Here is a 23,363-nt window from a genome sequence, read left to right as displayed (position 1 = left end):
TCCTGCCTGAGCCCAGTGGCTTTTGGCAAGCTGGCCCTGAGGTGGAGGAGCAGGGAGACAGACACAATTAAACAAGGAAAACGTGAGTCCTGCTAAAGGAAGACCACCAGTGATCCCTCCACAATTCATCCATCTATCTCCATCTGTCCATCCAATCAACCATTGGTCTTTCTGTCCATTTATCTACACATTCTCCCATCTACCTATTTGTGTATCCTTCCAACCACCTGTTGTTTTATTTATCTACCCATTTTCTATCCATCCATCTACCCATCCACACATCTATCTGACTACCTGTCCTCCTGTGAATTTATCCATTCATCTTCCCATATTTTGTTCTTTCCATTCACCTATCTATCTGACTTCCTGTCCTACTGCCCATTAATTCATCATCCCACCCATCCACCCACCCACCCACCCATCCATCCATCCGTTCATCCTTCTAACCAATAAACTCACAGTGAGAGTTTGCTAACCTCTAGGTATTGATTAAGGGCCATAATGATGGCAAGACCCTTGGCTTAACAGGTTTTGCAGAGGGGCTGTGTATGTAACTCGCAGACTGGGAGTAACTCCTAGATTACAACCTGTGTCTCTCATTTTAATTTTCATAAAAAGGCCCACCAAGGAAAGAATTATACAGGCACCTACATAACTTATAAGGGTTAAGAAATAACTTTCAGCAGGAGAACGGCTGAGAAAAGACTGGAAAAGTTTTAATGTGACTGTTTCTAATTAAAATCCAAGTTTTAGGGTGAACACCTTATCTGTGTTATGTGCTATGAAGAAGCTCTGATTTCTGTTGCTCTGATTTGACTTTTCTATCTTGAGCAACAAACACAGGTGCCAAGTTGATACGCTTAGGTCATTCTCAAAGCAACTAGTCAATGGTCCATCTAAGAATCACCCAATAATCAGAAATTGCATATGAGGGGAATTTCTATGCTGGGTGATTAATTAATAAGGCCAGTACTAGATGCAGCACAGTGTGGCGGAGATGATTTTAAGTTGTCTGAGTACTTGCATATACCAGTTATCAGGGAAGAAGATAAACATTAGCTATTGTCTGAATTAAGACTGGCTATTCTGGGGCTGGAGTTGTGGCTCAGTGGTAGAGAGCTTGCCTAGCCCATGCAAGGCCCTGGGTTCGATCCTCAGCACCACATAAAAATATAAATAAATAAATAAATAAAACAAAGATATTGTGTCTACCTACAACTAAAAAATATTTTTTTTTTAAAAAAAAGACTGGCTATGCAATTGCCTGGGGAAGCCATAATTGTCCTGCTAGAATTGTCTGTCCTCTGGTTTGGCATTTGATTTGTCCAGCACCTTGTAGCCAGCCCCTATGGGCTAGTAGCCTTTATCACATTTACTCCATCTACTTCTCAAGAGCACCCTGCAAGGCTGGTCCTCTGCCCTCATTTTGTACATCAAATATCATTGTTGAGTCCCAAATCCAGAGCCAGTTCTGTCTCAGACTCTTTACAGCCTGTACAATGTTCATGGATTGAGGTTTGACAATTCTGAGCCTAAGGAAAAGTCAACCTTGTCACGAGCAGAGAGATAGAGGCCCCTGCGTCCTTCCCACTTAAGCCAGAACCTCCCTCACTGAGCAAGGTTGGAGCAAGGTCAGAGAGAGAGAGAAAAGTGCTGAGGGGCTGCTGAGCTGGGAAGCTCCAGAAGGAACTGTGGGGCGGAGCCAGGGACAGCAGTGGGTTGGGCAGGTACCTTCTCATCATACACGATTCGAGGCCTGATCTCTGGGGCCTGGTAGCCAGGGGTGCCCTCCACACCCAGGGCTCCCTCATGAAAGGACTGCCGTGAGATCCCGTAGTCAGACAGCTTGATGTTGATGTGTTCCTTGACATCCAGGGACCACACCAGGATGTTGTCCGACTTCAGGTCGCAGAAGATGATGTTCTTTTTGTGCAGGTAGGCCAGGCCTGAGGCAATCTGGTAGGCTATTTTTTGGGTGAGCATGTGTCCCAGGGGCATAAAGGAAGAATCTTGCAAAAAGAAAAAAATATAACAACTTTGAAATCCATCAAAATTTCAATTTTTTTTGGAATAAAATGAACATTGTGGTAACTGTCTCCCCTTCTTCCATTCTCTCTCCTGCTATCATTTGTTCCCAAAGGCCCATGTGTTAAAGTCTTGATTCCTAGCCTGTGGCACTACTGGGAGGTGGTGGCACCTTCGAGAGGTGGGACCTAGTGGAAGGAAGTTAGGTCACTGGGAGCATGACCTTGAAGGGCCTAAGGGGACCCTGGTCCCTCCCTTCTCCCTTTCTGCTCCCTGGCCACCACGAGGTGGGCTGCCTTCTCTCCCACCATGATGTACTGCCACCACTGGCCCAAGGCAACAGGGCCAAGCAACCAGGGATTGGAACCATGAGCCAAAATAAATCTAGCCTTCTTTTAAGTGGCTTTTGTCAGCTATTTTGTCTCAGTGGTGGAAAGTTGGCTAATCCATCTCCCAATACTCTAAGTCCCACCGGTGCGGGCTCTCTATTTTTCAAGATGGACAGAGAATGTTCTTTTTAAATGAAATGGTATTTCGGATAGAAATGCTCCTGTGAGAGCTCCTTTCATGCCATCTCATGCTTGGAATTGCTGGTGTTTTCACTACCAGGGCAAGGATTCAAAATCCCATTAGTTCATGTCAGGTCAGGGTGGTCTCGCTCTCGAGAACAGAGCTGCAGATACAAGAAGTTCATTTAAAATCTTTCCTTTTCACGGAGGGAGAAGGGACTGATTTTAATACCATTTCTTCTTTAGTCCAAAGTTACCAACTTTCATTCTTTTGGCAGCTCTTTGGAGTTTGGTCAGCATTTCTCAAGGTAAATTCCTTTTAAATTTCTTAAAAGATTCAGATACGATACAAGGGAACCCAGGGTCTCAGACTTGACAATGGTGGGCAGCACAGTGTCTTAGTCAGAGAAGGGATTTAGTTTCGTAGCTGGTGGGCTTGGGGTGCCAGCTGCCATAATTTGGGCCCACCCAGGGCTGCCTCATTTAAGCTTGAGGCCCTCTCTGGGGGGCTATTATCATCTCTCTTATAGGAAAGTAAAATAAGCAAGTTATGGCAACCAGGATTTGGAACCTGGTTCTGTGACTCTTGAGTGGAGGTCCTCAGGCCCTACCAACGTCACCATCAAGGGTTTAGGCCTGGTGAGGAGCTTTGCCATGGGACTGGCTCACTGAGACCACCTGTGGCTCTCTACTTTTGTACCCAGACAGCCGGGTCAGGCTGGGGGGAGGCCTGGGGCCCATGGCCTCCCTGAGGCCTGCCCTGCCAGCCCGACTGCCCTGGTGGCCTCCTGGAGGCAGGGCCCAGGCAACCCCCTGGAGGCTGACCTCTGAGTGGCCCGTACCTTTGGCGTTCTCAGACAGCACCGTGTTGAGGCTGCTGAGCGGGGCGAGCTCCAGGGCGAAGCAGAGCGGGTGGATGCTGATGCCGATGAGCGACACGATGCAGGGGTGCTGCAGGGCGTGCAGCATGCTGGCCTCCTGCCGGAACTCTGAGAAGTTCTTCATGGCATCTGTGGCCCGCAGGTGCCTCAACATGGTGTCTGTTGGGGGACAGCACGGCCTTCAGCCACCCAGGGAGGACAAAGGAATTGGGCATGGGTGAGGCAGCCTCCCAAGGGCCACATGACATGGGGGCCTCGCAGGATGGGAGGGGTCAGGTGGGGCAGGGATTTACATCTTAAGGCACACACTGAATAAGGGATTGCCATGTCATGGCCCAGAATTTGGCACCAAGGGGTGGTACCGTGGGCTGATGCTAAGCCCCCTCCTTTTCAAGCACTAAATGTGGCCCTGTAACTTCTGGCAGTCGCCGAATACCCACTAAGGCCCACCTGGCCCTCTTGATGAAGGACTGCCACATGTGCCCACCCTTGTCACCCAGGGATGGCCCTCACCCCAGACCCATGGTCAGCTACCTAGGAGTCCCAATTATGTCTTCTTTCTTTTGCATCCGTGGCATCTCACTCAGCAGCTGAGTCAGGAAATGTCTGGAACAAGTCCCCTTAACAAGGCCCCTTCCTCTGTCCCCTTAAGGATGCTGGGGCTTAGGTCACTGCTAGTAGCCAGGATCCCTGAAGGTGGAAACTACCAGTCCCAGGGCCACTGGCCTGTGACAGTCATCTCCCGCCAGAGGAGACAGGTCTGGGAGGTGGTGGGTGATTTCCAACCCTACACTGTAAACTACTTCCATTACCCTTAAAATTCATGACAGCCTGCATGAGACCCTGGAGGGGTCAGGACACTGCCCACCGGGTGTGACCAGCATACACAGAATCAGCTGGGCCCGAGGCCACCAGGCAGGGTGCATGCAGGCCCTGTTTGTCCTCTTGTGTTCTGTCTGTCTTGTCCTCTTGATTCTGTCTCTCCTCTATGTTTATAAGTTATAATAGGTGATTGTTGGGGGTGAGAGTTCAAACAGCATGAAAATCTTTGGTGATCTGGCTGTGCCAGATCTATGTGTGTGCAGCCACTTGGTTCTTAAGTGTAAAGGTTTTGTTTTCCACATTGGGTCCTTGACCCATTAGAAATTTATGTTGTGCAATAAGATTTAAATCTGCACTCCATTTGGTGTGTCCTTCTCCCCTGACCTGCTACATCATCTCTGCAGTCCGCCAGCTCCCTGCCCCAGAAGGAAATGGCCTTAATGTCTGCAGATTCACGTCATGACATTTTCAGGGCAGTCCTCTGCGCTTTGTCTTCCGTTGTCAATATTCTCAGTTCTAGGATTTTCTCATTGCACGTGCATTTTACAGTTAATCAAATTACATATTGAAACGCCCTGTTGAGATTCAGAGAACTAAATGGAATGATGCGCTGGTTATTCCTTGATACCACATGGTTTTTATTTTATGGTTTTTATCATGGAGCACGTTTGCTAATGGGTCCTTGTTGTAGATAGGGACACTGCTGAATTCGGATGCTCTTCTCACGTCTAGCAATTTCAGGAAGCCCTGATTGGCTCTGACATTTGTCAACCAAGTCTGTTAGATCTTCTATGCAGAAAGTCACAGTCTCTTCAGACAATTATAAGTTTGACTCTTCCTTTCTATGTTCTGTATATTTGTCTGTGATTCTAATTTTTGCTACCAGGAGTATAAATTAGCCTAAAACCACACAGTTGACCTATTCTGAGCCAGGGGCAGTGGAAAATGTGATTTTCAGTAGGCTGGATGGAGGACTGGCTGGGCATTACATGGTACCATGGTTGGAACATGTTCCCTGAAGTTCACATTTTGAGAGCTTCATTCTCAATGCAACAGTGTGGGAGCTGGAGCCTCATAGGAGGTGACAAAGTCAAGAGGGCTCTGTCTTCACAAGTGGATTCCTGTGGCTGTCTCAGGAGTGGATTATTATCACAGAAATAGGCTCATTATAAAATAAAGTTCGGCTCCCTTTTTGCTGTCTGGCTCTCAGACTTTCTTAACCTTCAAAGGCCCTCACCTGATGCCAGAGCCACCCTCTTGGGCCTCCCAACCTCTAGGACCACAAGCTGAGTACGTTTCTATTGCTTAGTAATCCCCAGCATGTGGTATCATTACAGCAGCAGAACAGGACTAAGACAAATGGTGATGGGTTCTTCTTGGTGGAGAATATTCCTGAACCATCCATGATGCTTGGGGCTGAGTATGCTGCCTCTAAGTTGGACAAGAGGAAGCTCCTTTCTTTGTGGTTGGGCAGTAGGGGAGAAGCATTCCAATCCATCCACTGGGAGTGCCCACCTTCCTATGCTCTGTGCCTGTGCCCGGGTCAGAGTACACAGATAGGAAGGTGGTCTCTGTTCTCGGGGGCTCTTGGCTAGACAGGAGACTCATCTCTAAGAGTGACCCCTAGGCCTCACATGGCTTGGCCTTCCAGCCAGTCCCCCAAACTGTCAAGCATGAAGCAGAGCTGCCTTGGGACCTACACTGGCCTTGCCCACCCTCCTTGCCTCCTATACCATATGTGTGTCACCTCAGGTGCCCCTGAGGTGGCAGGGAGTTTGACCAGAGAAAGCAAATATCTGGGGGAAAAGTAGTGTTAAGGTAGGGCCCCTGTTACCTGCTGGAACATTAGCAAAATTCTTAAATTTCTTGATGTGGAATCGCTTCACAGCCACAGGCTGGCCCTGGTACCGGGCTCGGTAGATGACAGTGCCGCTGCCACCTTGGCCCAGGATGCTGCTCTCTTCCTCATTGTGCTCCAGCTTGCTGTTCTCCAGGAAGAGCCTGCAGCATACACAGCTCAGGGTCAACCCAATGACCACACCCTGGGTCATTTGTTCCCCACGTGAGAGTCACAGTTCAAGCTACCTGTGAGGATGGACCAATCTGGGTTAACCCTGGACCTGCCACATGCCAGTGGGCAAACCATACCTTGCCAAACCTCAGTCCCTTCCTCTGTGAAGTGGGCTCATAATAGGAGATGACCAGGACATTTCGATGACACCAGGCTGAGGGTACCAAAAATGGTGGGTACGGAACAAGGATCCCTTTGGATGTTTTACTCCGAAAGATTTTGTGCTTGGACAGTTAGCATCCCTCAGACTTACTCACACTGAGGTTGTCTCTCTACTTTTTGTTATGCCAAGACTGTATATGCTGCCATGCGCTGCCTGGCCAGGGTCCCCTCTGTCCCGATTTCACCCAAGGGCAGGGAGCGTCAGCCACCTCACTGGTCTCTGTGTTCTAATCCTAGTGAAGAAAGATTTCTACCAGGCTTTGGACAATACTAGCAGTTGCTCCTGGACTTGGCCTTCTCTGCAGATTCCTGGGGAGTCTGGAGGGTCTTGACTTAGCAGGCCAGGGCTGCATGGACTAGTGGCCTAGAGCCTTCCCGGCAGCCCAGATGGAGGCCAGGACAGAAGGGGCAGGATGTCAGGTCCTCTGTGGACTTTGATGCTCAGAGGCTCTAGGGCTGGCATGCAAGGCCTGGGCCTTCATGGGTGCCCTTTGTTACCCCAGGTCTGAGCCGTGGCCAGGATTCTCAGAGGCTGCTTCTCATTCCTTGTGACTCCTCTTTATCTCCAGAAACATTACAGTGAAAAGGCAAAGCAGGGAGCCAAGAAGGGAGGAGAAGACAGCCAACCTGCTGAAGTTCACCTGAGTTCCCCAGCACCCTGGCAGGTGCCCCGTCCAGGTGCCCCGTCCAGGTGTCCCATGCAGGCAGAGGTGAAGCCCGCACCTGAGCCTTCCTGGCCCCACTGGCCTGGCCTGCAGATGGGGTTGTTTTCCCTGACTTTAGGAACAGGTTTGTGGTTGTTCAGACTGCACAGCTCAATCACATCACCATTTACACCCACTGCAGCCCTTAGGGGGCGTCACAAAAGATGGGCTGGAGTTGTTCTCCAAGCACCCAACAAAACCACCTCTCACCTAGGATGGGCATGGGGAGCTGTGGGAACACTGGGGATCTCTCTGGGGCTTTCTGTTAGGACTTGCACAGACTCAGGGACTACATGCTTTTGTAGGAGCCACAGGGCAGAGTTCTGCCTGCCAAACTCCAAATTTGGGGGGTATGATGGTTTGGGGTTGTAGTTGGGCCCCAGATGAAGTCTGGAGCACCTCTGTTGAACTGTGAATCCTATTCAGATTGTCAAGGTTTTCAAATTCCTGTCAAATAACTTAATTTCAGAATTCTGCTACAGCCTGATTTGATTCAAACCAACAGGAACAGTACAATCTGGCTTTTCAAATTCCACACAGTGAATTCCACATTCAGTTGGGGTCTCTAAGCTAAGATGTAAACATAGCAAAGTACAACAAATGAAAATTCTAAAATTTGAGAGGTTCTCTAATTGGGCACCTCCCTAAAAAATCAACCTGATATTTTTATCAGATTGTATTATGCATATACATACATATATATACATACATGTATACACACACAATGTATATGTATATATTGCATGTATATACTAAACTTCCCATGATCTCTGAGAACAGAGAATCCTCCTCATGTTAAAGATCTAGGAATGAAGAGAAGTCATTTTGCAAGAGTGGCATCTGTCACATACATTCATTTGTGAGATTATTGGGGATAATGAAAAGAACTGCAGGAATCATCTAATGTAGGATGCATTCCCTTTGTTTATTTACTATTATACTTTTGGTGCTGGGATGGAACCTGGGCCTCATGCAGGCTAAGCACATGCTCTATCACTGAACTCTACCCCCACTCCTCCTCAATTTAACAGTCAGCCAGAAGCATGCTTTGGAACCCAATTCTGCAAATTCACAGAGTATTCCACATCTGCTTGAAGTGATGTAGAAAATATGAGAATACAAATATTCTTGTGGAAAAAAAGGGGGAGAGTTTAATGTTCTTTAAAAAAAACAGACACAGCATGCATGCCTTTCAGTGACAAATCAATAGGACTTTAGAACTCCAAAAATGCTGGGAGCCACTTGATATCTAATCATTTCCAGGGAGACCAAATCACAGATTTGGTTTTCTATCCACCAAAGAAGATGTCATGTTTTACTGAGGACTTGGATTTTGTTGCCATTACCAATTGGGTGGGACAATAGAATACTTCCTCCAGCATCTTCTCCCAGTTATCAGTCATGAGCACGGGTAGAATCAACTGTAGAGCAGTTAGGGGACCAAATGCTCAGCCTTGGGGCTGCAGTTGGGAATAAGCATTTGCCCAAAGAGTAAAATGAGACTAGGTTTGGGAGCATTTTCCTTCCTAAGGGGCTGGAGCACATCTCTTTACCTTCCATTCTTCTAGCTCGCAGAGAGATAGGAACTAGAAGAAGTGAGGACTAGTTCAGCAGAAAGGAACTCTAGCTCATGAGAGGGGAAGAAAGGGCAGTGGTCCCAGATAGCTTCACCTGCGAGGTGCCCAACTGGGCATGTTTAGGTTAGTTCCCTTTTAGGTTCCCTCCTGGTTCCCTTTTAGCATGGAGACCTGAGATCTGATGGGAAGCAATGGCTGCCACCTCAAGTTGGCCACCATGGAGTGACCTAGTGGAAGGGGTCTGCCCTGGGATTGATGGGCACCTGCATGGCTAGAAGCATAGCCCTGTGACCTGCACCTGTGTCCTGGGAGGGGCCCTGGAAGCATACCTGGCTGGGAAGTCTGTCATGAACAACTCCGGCACCAGTTCCTGGAGTGGCACAGGGAGGTCTGGGTGTCTAGGGCAGGTGATAAAGTCCCGCTCGATGGCCGTCAGCACACAGTCTTCCATGTCGAAGTACTGCACGCCTTCTGATTTTTCACTGGGATCCTTGTGCTGGGCCCAGGAGGTCTCACAGACAGGGCAGGGCACATATTGCTCCATAAGAGGCGTCCCATCACTTTCTGTGGCTGTCAGGGCTAAATGGGGACAGAGAAGGAGAGCTCACACAAGATAAGGTGGCTGAAGGTGAGTCTCCTGAGCAAAAAGCACCTTGCAAACCTGGGCCAGGTGGACCTTCACAGCAGGGGTCTGGCCGCCCTTGCCTGGATCCCAGGGAGAGTCCCAAACTGAGTGCCATTGTTCATTGTGAACATCCATGTTCATCATGAGTCCAAAACTCAATGCCTTTTTAGACAGTGCTATTGTTCCTCTTGGAAGATGTTCCCTAGGAGTAGGTGAGGATGCACCTAAGAGCTGCCTGGTGGTCTTGATCCTGAGCAGGGGCCTTGAAACCATGCACCCATGGAGAGGCTGGTGGAGCAGGGTGAGAAGGAGAGCGGGAATCCCACCTTCATGGCTGGGGCTGGATCTGAGCTATACTCCAGCCATTCAAACACAGCTGGCATAAGGAACCATTCTTAATATTAGACACAGAAGACTTGAAACTACTATGATGCTTTCTAGAAGAGCAATACAGGGAGGGGGAATCATGAGTACAAAGGATAGTAGACAAATCTTGTCATCTGACATGGGTTTCCCTGAGCAGAGGACATAACTTTTCTGTGTGCCTCTGATGGGTGCAAAGAAACATTGGCACCCTTGGGGCTGGCCAATGACCTGCTCTGTGCAGGGTTAGAGGGGAATGCCTACAACTTCCTGTGTACATTTGACTTCTACAGGCATCCTGCTGGGAGTGGCTCTTGGCCACTCGCTGGTGGCACTGGGTCAAATTTCCCAGCATCTGAAGGTGGGAGGCACTATTGGATGGGGAGCTTCAAAGTGCCAGAGGGCTGATGTGGGCCAAGGGGCCCCCCTTGGATGGCCAAGAGCCCCCAAATTCTCACAGATCACATACTGGACAGGCTTCTTTGAAAGCCCCTCTCTAAGCCATTGCTCCTTGTAGGTTACCCTCCTGCCAGTACCCAAGGGACCCCAGCCACAAAGGAAACCAGACCCTAGTGGCTGGAACGTGTATTCAGCAACACCCTGCCATTTCGGTAAGCACTTTTCCTGATGCTGTCTTTTGGATGCAGGGATCTTAGGCAGGTGAGGAAGTGGCTCAGAGAGGCCGAGGGACTTGTTTGAGCAGGTAGTTGGTTTAATGGGATCCCAACCTACTTTGCACTGGCTTGGCCTCCAGTTTTCAGAGTCTCTCCTCTCCTCCCCATCACCCCTGACAACCTCTTCCCTGCGGGCCCCTCTGGGTGTTTGTCTCCACTCCAGTAACAAAACAAACAGAGGACTTCAACAACACTTCAAAAAGTATTTTCTTTGGTTGAACTGTCAATGACAAAGCTGATCCAACGGGTCTGAGAAGGGCCATGTGGGAGGTGGCTTACCACTGAGGAGTCGGGGAGGCAGGGAAGGACAGGTGCCCTCAGCTCTGCTGCTCCCTTCCCTCCCTGCCAGGGGTAGACCTCCGTCTGCCAGCCCCCTCTAATGTCAGCCCCTCTGTCTTCACTGTGTGGAGTAGCCACACTTGACTCACACGGAGCATGTCCTTGGGCCACGCGTGGGATCCAGAGTCACCTCTCTTCCCAGGGGCCCGAGTGCTGGCACATTCTCCAAGGGGCCCAGTCCACACCTTCTCACAGCATTCCCTGCCCAAGCCCAGAGCTGGAGTCCCCTGGGGTTAGGTCTCTTACCAAAGGGCCACCTCCCACCTCCCCTCACACACACTGGTTTTCTTGGTCTGAATCCTAGTGGAATTTCAATTTCCCCAAAGGCACAGCCCCATCTGGTTTATAAAGAAATAAAAGGATGGTCAAAGGCTTGGTTCAAGAAAGTTCTCTTACCAGGAAACCACTGATCGATCAGGGAGTTGACATGATCCGTGATAAAAGCCATTGCTGAGAAGTCCCTCATTTCCGACTGGCAAATGATTTTAATCCCTCCACTTTTCTTCTTTTTCCAGTTCACATCGGAGGATTCCACGCTGCAGCCCAGAAAGGAAAAGGAGACCATTGTGAGTCTGCTGAGGTGACTTGGGTGATCTCCAAGGTGGACCCCGCCCTAGGGACCCGGAGGGGCCCCGTGCCCTGCAGGACTGCTAGGAGACCCCTCTGATGGGCACTTGTGTTTGTGGGTCTGTCTTGTCCTCGTCTCCTTCCCCACGCCATCCCCACCACAGTGACGTGGCCATAAGGAGGAGGACTTTGCTGTCAGGATGCTCAGGGTGGACTCTGACTCTCAGATGTGACCCTGACGGAGTCCCTTCTCTCTCTGAGCCACCGTGGTCTCATCCGCCGTGGTCATGGTGAGCTTTAAAGCAAGAACATCTTCACGGTATCTTCTCACACAGCTAAGGATTCTTTTGAAAAACTCATTGTAGATATTAAATAATCATGTGCGTTGATCATTCATTAAGTCTGCGGAGCTAACTTCATGTGTGTGTCTCTAAATAAATTAATGAATAAATAAAAAAGAAGAGAAAGGGCATCTTGTCATCTTGTTAGGCCCCAGCGTGGGACTGAAGCGGAGGATCCCTCGCACCCACTCGTCTGGTTTCTCTCAGAACAAGGGGGTGGGCTGGTGGTCCACCAGTGACTGTAGGAGGTACCCACTGTTCTTATTGCTAGCTCAGTGGCTGCCACATCTGCTCTGACCATGCCAGTCCTGCAAAAGGAGTGTGGAAAGGGTGAGAAGATGGGGACCTCGGGGACATTCACAGAGAGGCTCTTGCATTTGTAGCAAGCTGCCGTGAGGAACCCCTCTCGGGAGCACTCTGGTGAGGCATTGCCCAGGGGGCTGTTATGGGGATCCTTGTCCCAGCACCTTGCTGAGCTGGGCTGGTGGGCTTCCAGATGTTCCTACCTGAGGTAGCCCCCATCAAAAGTGACCAGAAGCCCCTCCTGCCAATAGATGGTCTGATTTCTTTTCACTCTGAATGTGCTACAGCGATTTCTCTGGTTTCCCGTGAAACTGTAAATGGTGACTTTTCTGTTCCTGCTTTTAGTATTCTTCTTGTTTTCAAAAAGCTGAAAGATAGACAGAAAAGACCCTGCTTAAGCATTCCGTGCTCGCCGCTGGCCCTGTGCAGAGCTCTAACGAGGCCTGGGCGGCCTCATCTTGATAAATCACCACGGGCTTCCCACCCTCTCCTCCCACGCCTGCCGCTCATCCCTGCTGCCAAATTAAACGCTGCATGATCTGTAGGGGTCTCCTGGGTACCCTGGGAACAGATTTTCCAAACGATTGAAAGTAGACTTTTCTTTTTAAAAAATCTTTTCCCTCTCTGGCTTCACAAGTAAAAATTTATGTTAGAAATGTGGGCAAGGCAGAAAAACATGAGAGACAATAAAACAACAATTTAACCCCCAGAAGACAAGTCATTGATATTTAGTTACCTAGGATTCCAGGATTTTAAAAAATTTACATATAGAGTTAAAAAACAGCCTATGTTGTATTTCTTTTCTTTTTTAAGATTACCTTTATTTTATTTATTTTTATATGTTGCTGAGGATCAAAGTAAAATTTATTTATTTTTATATGTGCCTCATGCATGCGAGGCAAGTACTCTACTACTGAGCTACGACCCCAGCCCTGTGTTTCTAATTCTAGTATAATTTTGGGCTGAGGATGTGGCTCAGAGGTAGAGTGCTTGTCTGTCTGTCCACCACATGTGAGGTCCTGGGTTCAATTTCCAGTACGGAAAAAAAAAAAAAGTGTACTTTTAAAAAACATCACTTTTCCCATGTCATTAAAAACTCACTCGGGACTAGGGTTGTGGCTCAGTGGTAGAGCGCTTGCCTGGCATGTGTGAGGCCCTGGGTTCGATCCTTAGCACCACATATAAATAAAGAAAAAGTAAAAAATTCCACTGGCAACTAAAAAATATTAAAAAAAAACTCACTTAACATTCATTTTGCTAAAGCTGTGAAGTATCGTAATTTCTCAAATCATTCCCTTCTTTTGGACGTTTAGATCAATGCCAATCTTTTGCTTCCTCAAATATGGTATGCTGACATGAAAAAAGCACAAAGATTTATCTAGTTCACAATGATTTCCTCAATTCAGGTATTTAGCTGTGGGGTTATTGATTGAAGGGGCTGAAGGTTTTAAGGCTCTGGTTGCTACAGAGGAACTGGCTTTTGGAACCTTGAGACCATCATACACACTAACTTCCAGTGTTCCGCCTCTGGGTATTGAGGTTCACTCTTTGCTAATTTGATAGGTGAAAAGTGGCATCCTCTGCTGCATGAATTTGCATGCCTTTGATTAGAGATGCAACTGAACTCTTTTTTCCCCTGTCACTCATCTGAATTTCAATAGGACTTCTTTCCAAAGTTTGGGTGGGGGATGCTGTTGGGAAGGATGCTTGCCTCTGCACCCAGCTGTGCCCTGCTTGTGAGCTCAGCCTCCCAAGATGATGGTGCTGGTGACCTCCCACTTAGATGCAACAGGATGCAGAGTTCAAAGGGAGGGCAGAGGGAAGGATGAAACCTTGGAGAGACAGTGCCTGCACCCCACTGCACCTTCCAGGCATTATAAACAAATCTCCTTTCTGCTAACACAGGCTGCCACAGTTCCTATTGATTTTTGGGTGCCTGCATTTATTTTTCTTCCACTTTAATAAAAAGGGAAAATCAAAGAACAGCTTTATGGAGCCAAGAATTTGTAATTCAGTAAGCGTGTTCTAATTAGAAAGTAGCAAAAGGAAGCTCACACAGAGATCAATGTCAAAAGGATTTAAAAGGCCAGATTTATGCCAGGGGTTCACAAACTGTAGAGTGCATCAGAATTCTTTGTCCAAATCAGATAGCTGGGCTCCATCCTGGAGTTTCTGAGGCAGTGGGTTTAGGTTGGTGTACAAGAATTAGCATTCCTTGTATGTTACTATGCAAAGCTAATTCTGCTGATTTGGAACCCCAATTTGAGAACCACTGCTCGGGGCAAATATTATCTCCATAGTATTTATGTTGAATGACATCAGGCCACTGCTCCATACCCCTAGCTGAACCCACAGGACAAAATTCCTTAGGTTAGGTCTTTTTTGGTAACTAGACCAAGTGTTCAAGGTCGGCTGCAGAGTGGAATCACCAGAAGGCCTTAAAAGATACCAATACCTGGGTGCCCACCACCAAAGATGCTGATTTTTTTTTTTTGTACTAGGAATTTTATTTATTTATTTATTTATTTTTGAGATAGGGTCTTGCTATGTTGTTGAGGCTGGCCTTGAACTTACGATCCTCTTATCTCAGCCTTTCGAGTTGCTGCGATTACAGGTCTGTGCCACCACACCTGTTCCCATAGATCCTGATTTGGATGGTCTGGGGAATGGTTTGTGTTTGTTAGAGCCCCTCTGGGTGAGTCTAGTGTACAGCCAGGATGGCAAGACCATGCGTCTGAAATCATGGACCAGTGGCATCACTTGGGGAATAAGGAGAAATGCCAATTTTTGGTCCTGGGCCACATCACTGGGGGTGGGGCCCAGAAACTTGTATTTTCATTAGAACAAGCTTTCTGGATGATTTGGAGGTGGGCTGACATGAGGAACCCCTGATCTAAAGTCTGGTGGACACTGATGGTATTCACAGGATGGTTTAAATGGTTTGTGCCTCCTGGTTCTAGCTCAGTGGCATCTCTGAAGGAGAAGAGTCTTTAATCTGGTCCCACTGGGAAACAGGACATCTTCCCTCCCTCAAGGGTGCACTGCAGGTGCCCCCCAGAACCCACAGCTACCTGCAGGTCCATCTCGGCCAAGCTGATCAGCATCCGTGCTATAAATCTTTGCCAGAAGCCAACAGGAACGAAGCTCATCTTAAACACCCGCTGGATTGTGTTGGCTGTGGGGTGCCGTATGCCGTGGGTGTCCAGGCCAGGTTTGGATGGAAGGAGATGTGGCAGGAGGTAGCTGAAATATATCAAGGGGACCGGTGACCAGCATGGACCAAGCTTTGCTGCAGGCCCCTGACCCCCCTGGCGGAGAGCCTGGCCTGGGAGTCTGCTTCTCCAAGTGACTCAGGCTGTCCAAGTGCCTTCCACACATGGCCTTTGGAATTCTATTTTTAGAAAGACAGGGTGGTTTACATGCTGAGAATAACTGCTCCAGAGGCAAATGAAGATGGCCATAGTGAAGGTATTTACCAAAGATTCTAAGAGAGAGACTAGAATGATGTTGAGGGAAGATGTGAAAACATCTGTGGTCATAAAAATGTCAGACACAGCAAACTGAGGTCGATTCTCGGCAAACTGGGTTGCGGTTGGGAAATTACTTAACATTGACTTTGGTTGGTGGAGGAAAAACAAATACAGCTGCACAGTTCTAAGGACAATGCAGATATCGGGGTCAGGGTAACGTCTTTTTGGTCTTCGAAGCTATTTATTGTTCTTGGCCAATTGAAACAACAAAATTGCCTTAAAAGTTCGAAGGTGGTTGTTTTGCGCAAAAGAGGGATGTTTTATGAGAACACTTATGGCCATCGTAAAAATGCTGCATCACTGTGTGACCGAGGCGCTCATGTCTGTTGTCATTTTAAAACAGCTGAAACCTGGGAGGTCCTCCCAAAAGCGTGCCTGAAAACTAGCATCCTCTGTGTGCTGTGGGGGTAGAAGTAGGACAGGCACAGGGTGACCGCAGGCAGGGGGGTCTCGGGCCACCCTCTGGGTGTGCAGAAGCTAGAATCTTCTCAACAAACCTATGCCTTCGGTTTCAGTCTTCTAAAAATAAATCCACTGCATTCCAACAAACGTCTTTAAAACAGTTGGGAAAAGGCTCTCTCCTAAAATTTTATGCAGCTGTCCCTTCGTAGTTATAGGTTCCATATTGATAGATTCAACCAACTCAGATTGAAAATGGTAATAAAAAAGTCTATACAAGTACAGACTTTTCTTGTCATTATTCCCTAAACAATATAGTATAGCAACCATTCACATAGCTTTTACATGATATTAGGTATTATAAGTCATCTGGAGATGATTTAAATTCTATGGGAGAATGTGCATAAGTTCTATGCAAAAACCAGGCTATTCTCTAGGATGGCTCTTGAGTATCCATGGATTTTGGTATCCTCAGGAGGTCCTGGTACCCCATGGGTACTGAGGGATGACCATTTTAAGAAAAATTCTGTGACAGCCTGGTGGCCCAAGCACACAGGTGCAGATCCCAACCCTGACTTGCCTGCTCTGTGTTGTGAGCCCCATGGGAAGGACAGGGTTCCCACCTGGCAGGTTGGTGAGGATTGACAGGGCTGTGAAGGTGACCCAGTGGACACAGATGATGAGGTAGTAGGTCCTTTTCAGTCACCGCAGGTCTTAGGTGAAAGGACATTCTCAACCACTGGGCTCGTGCCAATGTCCCCACTTTGGCCTTTTCTATCTTAGCATCCTGTCTTATTTCCTCAAATTTTGGAAATTTCATATTTTTTTTATATGCTCATAATTCTTCCCCTACACAGGAGGACCTCACCAGAACCTACTATTGCTTTTTTTCTGTTTCATCTACCCATGTCATGTTCAGCCTGTGTCTCACGTGACTGCTTACAAGGGCTGGCTGTGCTCTGGGAAAGGGCTTCCTGCTTTCCTCTCTCTTTGTGGCTATGTGCCTGGAGAAGGGAAGGAGCATCAGGTATCCCAGGGGTTCCAGTACACAGCTCAGTGCACAAACAGAATCGGTGCTTTGTGAAGGCAGGGATCGATATTTCTGAAGGCAGGTATGACTTAGAAGTCAGTAAGGCCAAACTCTCCAGACTCTGATCACAGAAGCCAGATCTCAAGGGGAGCAGAGTCCCTGGAGAGAACAGTATACCTGGTTGAAGAGCAATTAGGAGCCGGGAAGGCTGTCCCAGGGGGTGAGCAGACAGTGAGCAAGATGGAACTAAAGAGGCGAACTATCTATTTGATGAACACCAACAAGTGAAACCGGGGCAAGAAGTGGCGCCTGCAATGAAAAACTGGGCTGGCTAGCAGTATACCACTGAGACGGCCAGATGGTGGGGTTAGGGCCCTTGCCAGTGTCTGCTGAGAGCTCAGGAGTTTCCACCTGCAAGAAGTGCATATGTTCCAAGAGGTTCATGAATCCCCTGAAGGTTTTCCAAGGGACTAGAGGGGTTCACGGGCTGCAGGTGGAAGACCTGCCAATACATCTGTTTGCATTGATCCAGAAACTGTAGCAAAGTCACTGACCTTACAAAAGCTTATGATGCAAGGAGCTGGAACTCGCCTAGGACACAAGGGAACCATTATGGCTGTGCTAAGATGGAAAATGTTCTGCTATTCACGGCACTGTGCAGAACCAGACACCCCAGCTGTGAGTACTTAACACAAAGAACTAGCAACAACAGTACTGCTAATACCTGATGTCTTGAGAGTTCTTAGGTGTAAGAGTCACTGTTCTAAGTATTTTACATGTATTATCTAATTTAATGATCATGACAGCTATGAGTAGGTAACAGTGATTATCCCCATTTTACAGAAAAATAGTTGAGATTCTTGGACAGGCTGGTTTTATGTTCTCACTCCCTGTACAGTAAGCTTCCCTGGGGACCCTGGTGATGATCTGACTGATTTTTTTAAAAATATTTATTTTTTTAGGTGTAGATGGACACAACACAATGCCTTTATTTTTATGTGGTGCTGAGAATCGAACCCGGGTCCTACCGGTGCTAGGCGAGCGCTCTACCCCTGAGCCACAATCCCAGCCCCCATCTGATTGATTTTTGTGTGTGTATGTTGTGTTGGGAATAAAACATAAGACCTCATGTATGCTAGGCAAGTACTCTACCACTAAGTTACATTGCCAATTGATTTTACTGGTCAACCAAATAGAAAGATCTATATCTATACATATACATAGATTGATATATCTGCTCTATATACAGTACATAAATAACTGGCTCATATTTATTAAGCACTAATATTTCTTCAGTCCTCTAACCCATTGATAAAATAAGTAGAAAGTTATGTAAACTCATTGAGTACTTAACCTTGAGTTTTTTGTGTACCAACCTTAACCTTGGGTTTTTTGTGTACCCTGAATTCTTCTTGAATTTAAGGACATCTTGAATTCCTCTTTGGGATTTCTCTTTTTAGGTCTTTGAACATGACCTCCATGAAACTGAAGCAGCAAGAATTTGAGTCTCCCTCCCACAATAAGGCCAAGTTGAAAAAGCTGGGCGGGGCCTCAGGACAAAGGGGCCCAGTTTGGCCCCCAGGAACCTGCGTCTATGCCAACAGAATTTCTGATCTGGCCTCATAACAGCTGGGCCAGCTTCCCAGGGGCTTCTAGTGGGCATCCCATTGGGCTCTAGAGTTGGGGGAGCAGGGGGTGATATATTCTATGGCAAGTGTCTAACAAAGGTCTGTGGATTAGGGATACCAGCTGCTGCCTTGTGACCAACACCAGGATCAAACCCTGGAAGTGGATGAATCAGACTAGAACAAGAGCCCTTGAGCACCAAGTTGGTTTAGGTCCAAGCATCACCTGTAGACTGGGAAGCCACCAGAGGTCTGATCCCCATGTGATCCCTCCAGGCCTGGACTGCTTGGGGTTCCACCTCAGGATAGGGGGCTTTGTAGTTAGCTGTTCAGGAAGATGCATCTTGACATGAAGTAGCCCAGGTGATACATGATCCCCAGCATAACCACTAAACACAATACCAAGAAGAGTAGCTAAATAGCCATCAGAGGGAATGAAAATACTAAAAACAATTTTATTACCTAAAAAAAGGTAGAAGAAAGTGAACAAAATAACAGAAACAGATGGAATAAATAAAAATAAATGGAAAGATAGTAGACTTAAACACAACCATATAATTAATTACATTAAATGTAAATGAACTAAATATTCCTATTAAAAGTCAGAGACTATCTGATAATGTGCTGTTAGCAAGAGACTCATTTTTAATATAAATAACCAGAGAAGCAGCTAATAAAAGGATGAAGGAAAAAAATCCATTTAAAATAAAAAGAAAGAAAAAACTGGCCATTTTAGATTCGGAAAAAATATACTTCAAGAAAAGGATGTTACCAGAGCTAGAGAAGCTTTATAATGATAAAGGGTTAATTCATTAGAAAGACATGACAATTACAAATATGCCTGGAAGAAGGGGCTTTGAGCAAAAGAATGCAGCTTTACAAGCTGGAAAAGACAAGGAAATGGACTTTCTCCTAGAGCCTGCAGAGGGAGCACTGGCCTTGGGACACCTTGTTTTGGACCAGTGGAACTGATAATGGACTTCTGACCTCCAGAACTGAAAGAGAATACATGTATGATTATTTTATGTCACCAAGTTCATGTGACTTGTTATAGAAATATTTAACAGAAAGTGAACACAGAGGGTGTACATTACCTGATTTCAAGGCTTATCCTGAAGCCACCATAACAGTGTAGCTTGTTACCGGTACAAGGATAGGAACATGAATTAGTAGAACAAAATAGAGTCTGGAACTAAACCTGCAAGGCTGAGTTTTGATAAATGAACCAAGGTAATTCAATGAGGGGAAAATGGAAATCTTTTCAATAAACGATTCCAGAACAATTGGATAAACATATAGAAAAAAGTGAATCTTGGTCCTTGCTTCACACCATAAACAAAAATCCATTTGGATTATAGGTCCTAAAGTAAAAGCTAAGCTACAAAGCTTCTAGAAGAAAAATATAATAAGATTGTCAAGATCTTGTTATAAGCAAGTATATAAACAAGTCACAGATAGGGAGAAAGAATTTGCAGATCATGTATTTGGGAAAGAACTTATATCTGAGACATATAAAGAACTACAAGTAAGCAAGACAAAGGCTAACATTCTAATTATAAAATAGACAAAACTTGAATAGACACCTCACACAAAAATATACTATATGAAGGGCCAACAAATTTGTAAAAGGTGTTAAATTTCATTAGTTATGAAGAAAATGCAAAGTAAAACTACAGGGAAATACAATTTCATATCCATCAGGTAAAATTAGAAAGACTGATAGCAAATGTTAGAGAGGTAATAAAGTGACTAAAAAATACAACCTCTTGAGGGAATTATTGGGCAGTTTCTTATAAAATTAAGCTTAACTCATTCACTTTATGACCCAATAATTCCACTCCTCCTGTTTACCTAAGAGAAATGAAAATACATGTCTCCAAAAAGACTTAGGGCTACACACAGCAGCTCTATTTATAGTAGCCAAAACCTGGTACAACCCCAACATCCACCAACATGTGACTGCAATAAACACACTGTAGTAAAGCTGCAACGGAATACTACTCAGCAACAAAGAACAAAACTTTTGATATACACAACAGCCTGGACGCATCTCAGCACATGATGTTTAGCAGGAGGTACCACTTGGAGAACATATTGCATGATTTCTTTCAGTTATGAAGTTCAAGAAAAAGGAAGGTGTTGGTGAGGGAATTAGAGCAATGGTGATAGCTAATAAGGACAGGAGAGTATGTGGGGGAACTTTCTGTGGTGATGGAATTGTCTCTATCTTAATTTGGGAGTTGGTTACCTACTGTATGCATTTGTAAAAACTGGTTGTTTCAGATGTTGGTGATCTGTGCATTTCACTGTAAGCAGAGTAGTCCCCCCTCTTTTCTGCAGGGGATAAGACCTGCAGTGAAGCCTGGAACTGATACTAGCACCAAATTCTATATATGCTATGTTTTTTCCTATATATATACATATATATATATATATATACCTACCATAAAATTTAATCAAAAAAATTGGCAAAGCAAGAGACTGACAATAGCAATTAATGATAAAACAGACACATAAAAATGTCACAAAAATGGTCATATGGTTGCTGGCATCACTACTTATATGCCTTGGGGCCATTTTTAAATAAAATAAGGGTTACGTGAACACAAGCAAGGTTACATCACCACAGTCAATCTGATAACTGAGATGGCTATTAAGAGATTAGCAGGGGAGTAGCTTATATAGAATGGATACAGTAGACATAAGTGATTAGCAGGGGGATAGCTTATACAGAATGGATACAGTAGACAAAGGAATGATTCATGCTCCTGGTGAGTTGGAACAGGATGACACAAAGTTTCATCATATCACTGAAATGGTGTGCAATTTAAAACTAAGGGATTGCTTATTTCTGAAATTTTCCATTTCATATTTTCAGACTGCAGTGGAAAGTAAAACCTTGGATAAGAGGAGACTACTGTAAGTTTTACCTCAAATTAAAAAGAGAAATAGATGAGTGGCACAATGAGGAAAAGTCCAGTCAACAGACTTGCTTCCTTGATGGGTGGCAGGGCCATGTAATAGAAGGGTAGAGTAAGGAGTGGGTGTCAGGGATACAGAGAGAAATCTTGAGCATATAAGTTCCACTTTCCAAGAAGGGCAGTGTGGAGGATGTTCTCAGTGGGACCAGACAGCAGAGGAGAGAAAGCTGAGCTGAGTGCCATGTAATCTTCCAGGTGGCAGCATTTGGAAGCTCAGGCATTAGGCTCTGGAGGGAGGTCCTTGCAGGAAATCTGGGATTCTTTTCGCAAAGTGCAAGAAGAGCAGGGCAGCTGACTTGATGGCTCAGGCTAAGTGCAGAGGAGGATCCTACTCAGGAAGAGGTTGGTGGCAGTAGAGGAAATTGTCAGGGTCACTGAGTCAAGAAGGCTGACCAGAGGTCAAGGTTCTGATTACTTTTAGTGGAAGACAGGGAGGGGCAGCTAAGGCACCCCTTGGCTTTCTTGGCAACCAGCACCAAGTCAGGAGGTCAATGGGTGGCCCTTGAGGAAGAGCAGGATGCTGCTGAGAAGGAGGAAAAGGAAAAGCAGGAGGAGACTTGGTTTTGTTTTGCTTGTGGTTTAGGACTGGGAGACCTGTTCATGTCACAGACCCAGGAAGAGTCCACAAAAAGAGGCATTTCACAGAATATCTCTACTTGGCAAAGGGATGCCCTGTGATGACGGAACCCTCAGAGTAGGTGACAATGTTGCTCCCATAAGTTCATCAAACTAGATTGCATTTTGAAGCCAGGCTGTTTAATTAGGAAATACATCCTCATTGATTATTTTTACTCACCATATAACCAAGCCACCAAACCCCCTGCCAAACTAAGTCCTCTTCCAAGTCATTTTTAATGCCATTCTTGTATGTTTTCCTAAATCTTTTCAATGAATCGATTTCTTTCAACTTCCCTACATAGGAGGGAAGCACCAGCTGGGGGACTAGCTGTACCTACTGCCTCAACACCCTACATAATGCAGCAGGTCATCACCAGGTGCTGGCCTGTCCCTGGGAGTGATGGTAGTGGCACCAATCCCTGGAGGTCTTGTTCAGGCCATCAGTGGCTCCAGACCCCAACTCCTTCCTCCAGGAAGTGACCTGCACAGGGTGGTCTGTGGCCTCACCTGTCATTGGCGACGGGCAAGGCGATCTCAAACTTGGCCAGAAACTGGAAGTACTGCTCCTCGGTTTGCTGCGTGAAGCCTGTCCCCACCAGCAGCATCCTGAGGTCCTCTGCACGGATCACCCCGTTCTTGGCCACCGACCTGGAGCCCTTAATGTTGAAGATCCTCTGCAGACACTCAGATAACCAAATGGGATCCAGGAAGTAGAGGTTCCTCAGGCCGTGGCTGGTGTCCGGGAAGTGTAGCAGCGTGCCGGTTTCTATGAGGAAGCTGATGGCTGCGGGAGGAGAGCAGGAAGCAGTGTTGGTGATGGGGTGAAAGGGAAGCTAGGCACTAAGTTTTCCTGGGAAGAATCCAACACTCCTGGGACAGGAAACCTGAGCTCCATTCCCTGGTGGCACCTTGTAACTCTCGCCAGTATCCTGAGCTGACAGCCAACTGGGCTTCTACAGCAAGTTGTTATTTTCAGATCCAGCCTTTGTAAATTGCCCTACTTGCCAAAATTTGTATCCCCCAAATACAATACTTGAGGTACTTTTTCAGACATGGATAGACATGGGCTGAGCTGGGGGAAGTTTGAGTCGCCCGCCCAGGTGAGCATGTTCCCAGCTGAGGTTGAACAAATGATGTTCTGCCTTGTGGCTGCAGCTCTGGTAATGTAAAGGAGTGTCTATCTAGTGGGCTATTTAGTGCCATGCTTTCAGAAATTT

General features: G+C 46.5%; 1 protein-coding gene across 1 annotated transcript in view; it reads right to left on the bottom strand.

Annotated features, from left to right (window-relative positions):
* Positions 1-23,363, bottom strand: part of Lrrk1 (leucine rich repeat kinase 1) — a 156,086-nt gene that overhangs the window by 12,465 nt on the left and 120,258 nt on the right. Inside the window, exons 20-27 of the mRNA XM_077799968.1 lie at positions 22,654-22,930; positions 15,035-15,206; positions 12,167-12,330; positions 11,149-11,288; positions 9,081-9,330; positions 6,072-6,238; positions 3,377-3,574; positions 1,732-2,009 (exon numbers count right to left, since the gene is read on the bottom strand). Of these exons, the coding sequence (XP_077656094.1) occupies positions 1,732-2,009; positions 3,377-3,574; positions 6,072-6,238; positions 9,081-9,330; positions 11,149-11,288; positions 12,167-12,330; positions 15,035-15,206; positions 22,654-22,930 (1,646 nt within the window). The remainder of the gene's footprint in view (positions 1-1,731; positions 2,010-3,376; positions 3,575-6,071; positions 6,239-9,080; positions 9,331-11,148; positions 11,289-12,166; positions 12,331-15,034; positions 15,207-22,653; positions 22,931-23,363) is intronic.

Source organism: Urocitellus parryii, chromosome 6, assembly GCF_045843805.1.
Source record: "Urocitellus parryii isolate mUroPar1 chromosome 6, mUroPar1.hap1, whole genome shotgun sequence".
Taxonomy (NCBI): domain Eukaryota; kingdom Metazoa; phylum Chordata; class Mammalia; order Rodentia; family Sciuridae; genus Urocitellus; species Urocitellus parryii.
Note: the sequence above shows the minus strand (reverse complement) of the source record. Positions and strands in the feature narration are given on the sequence as shown.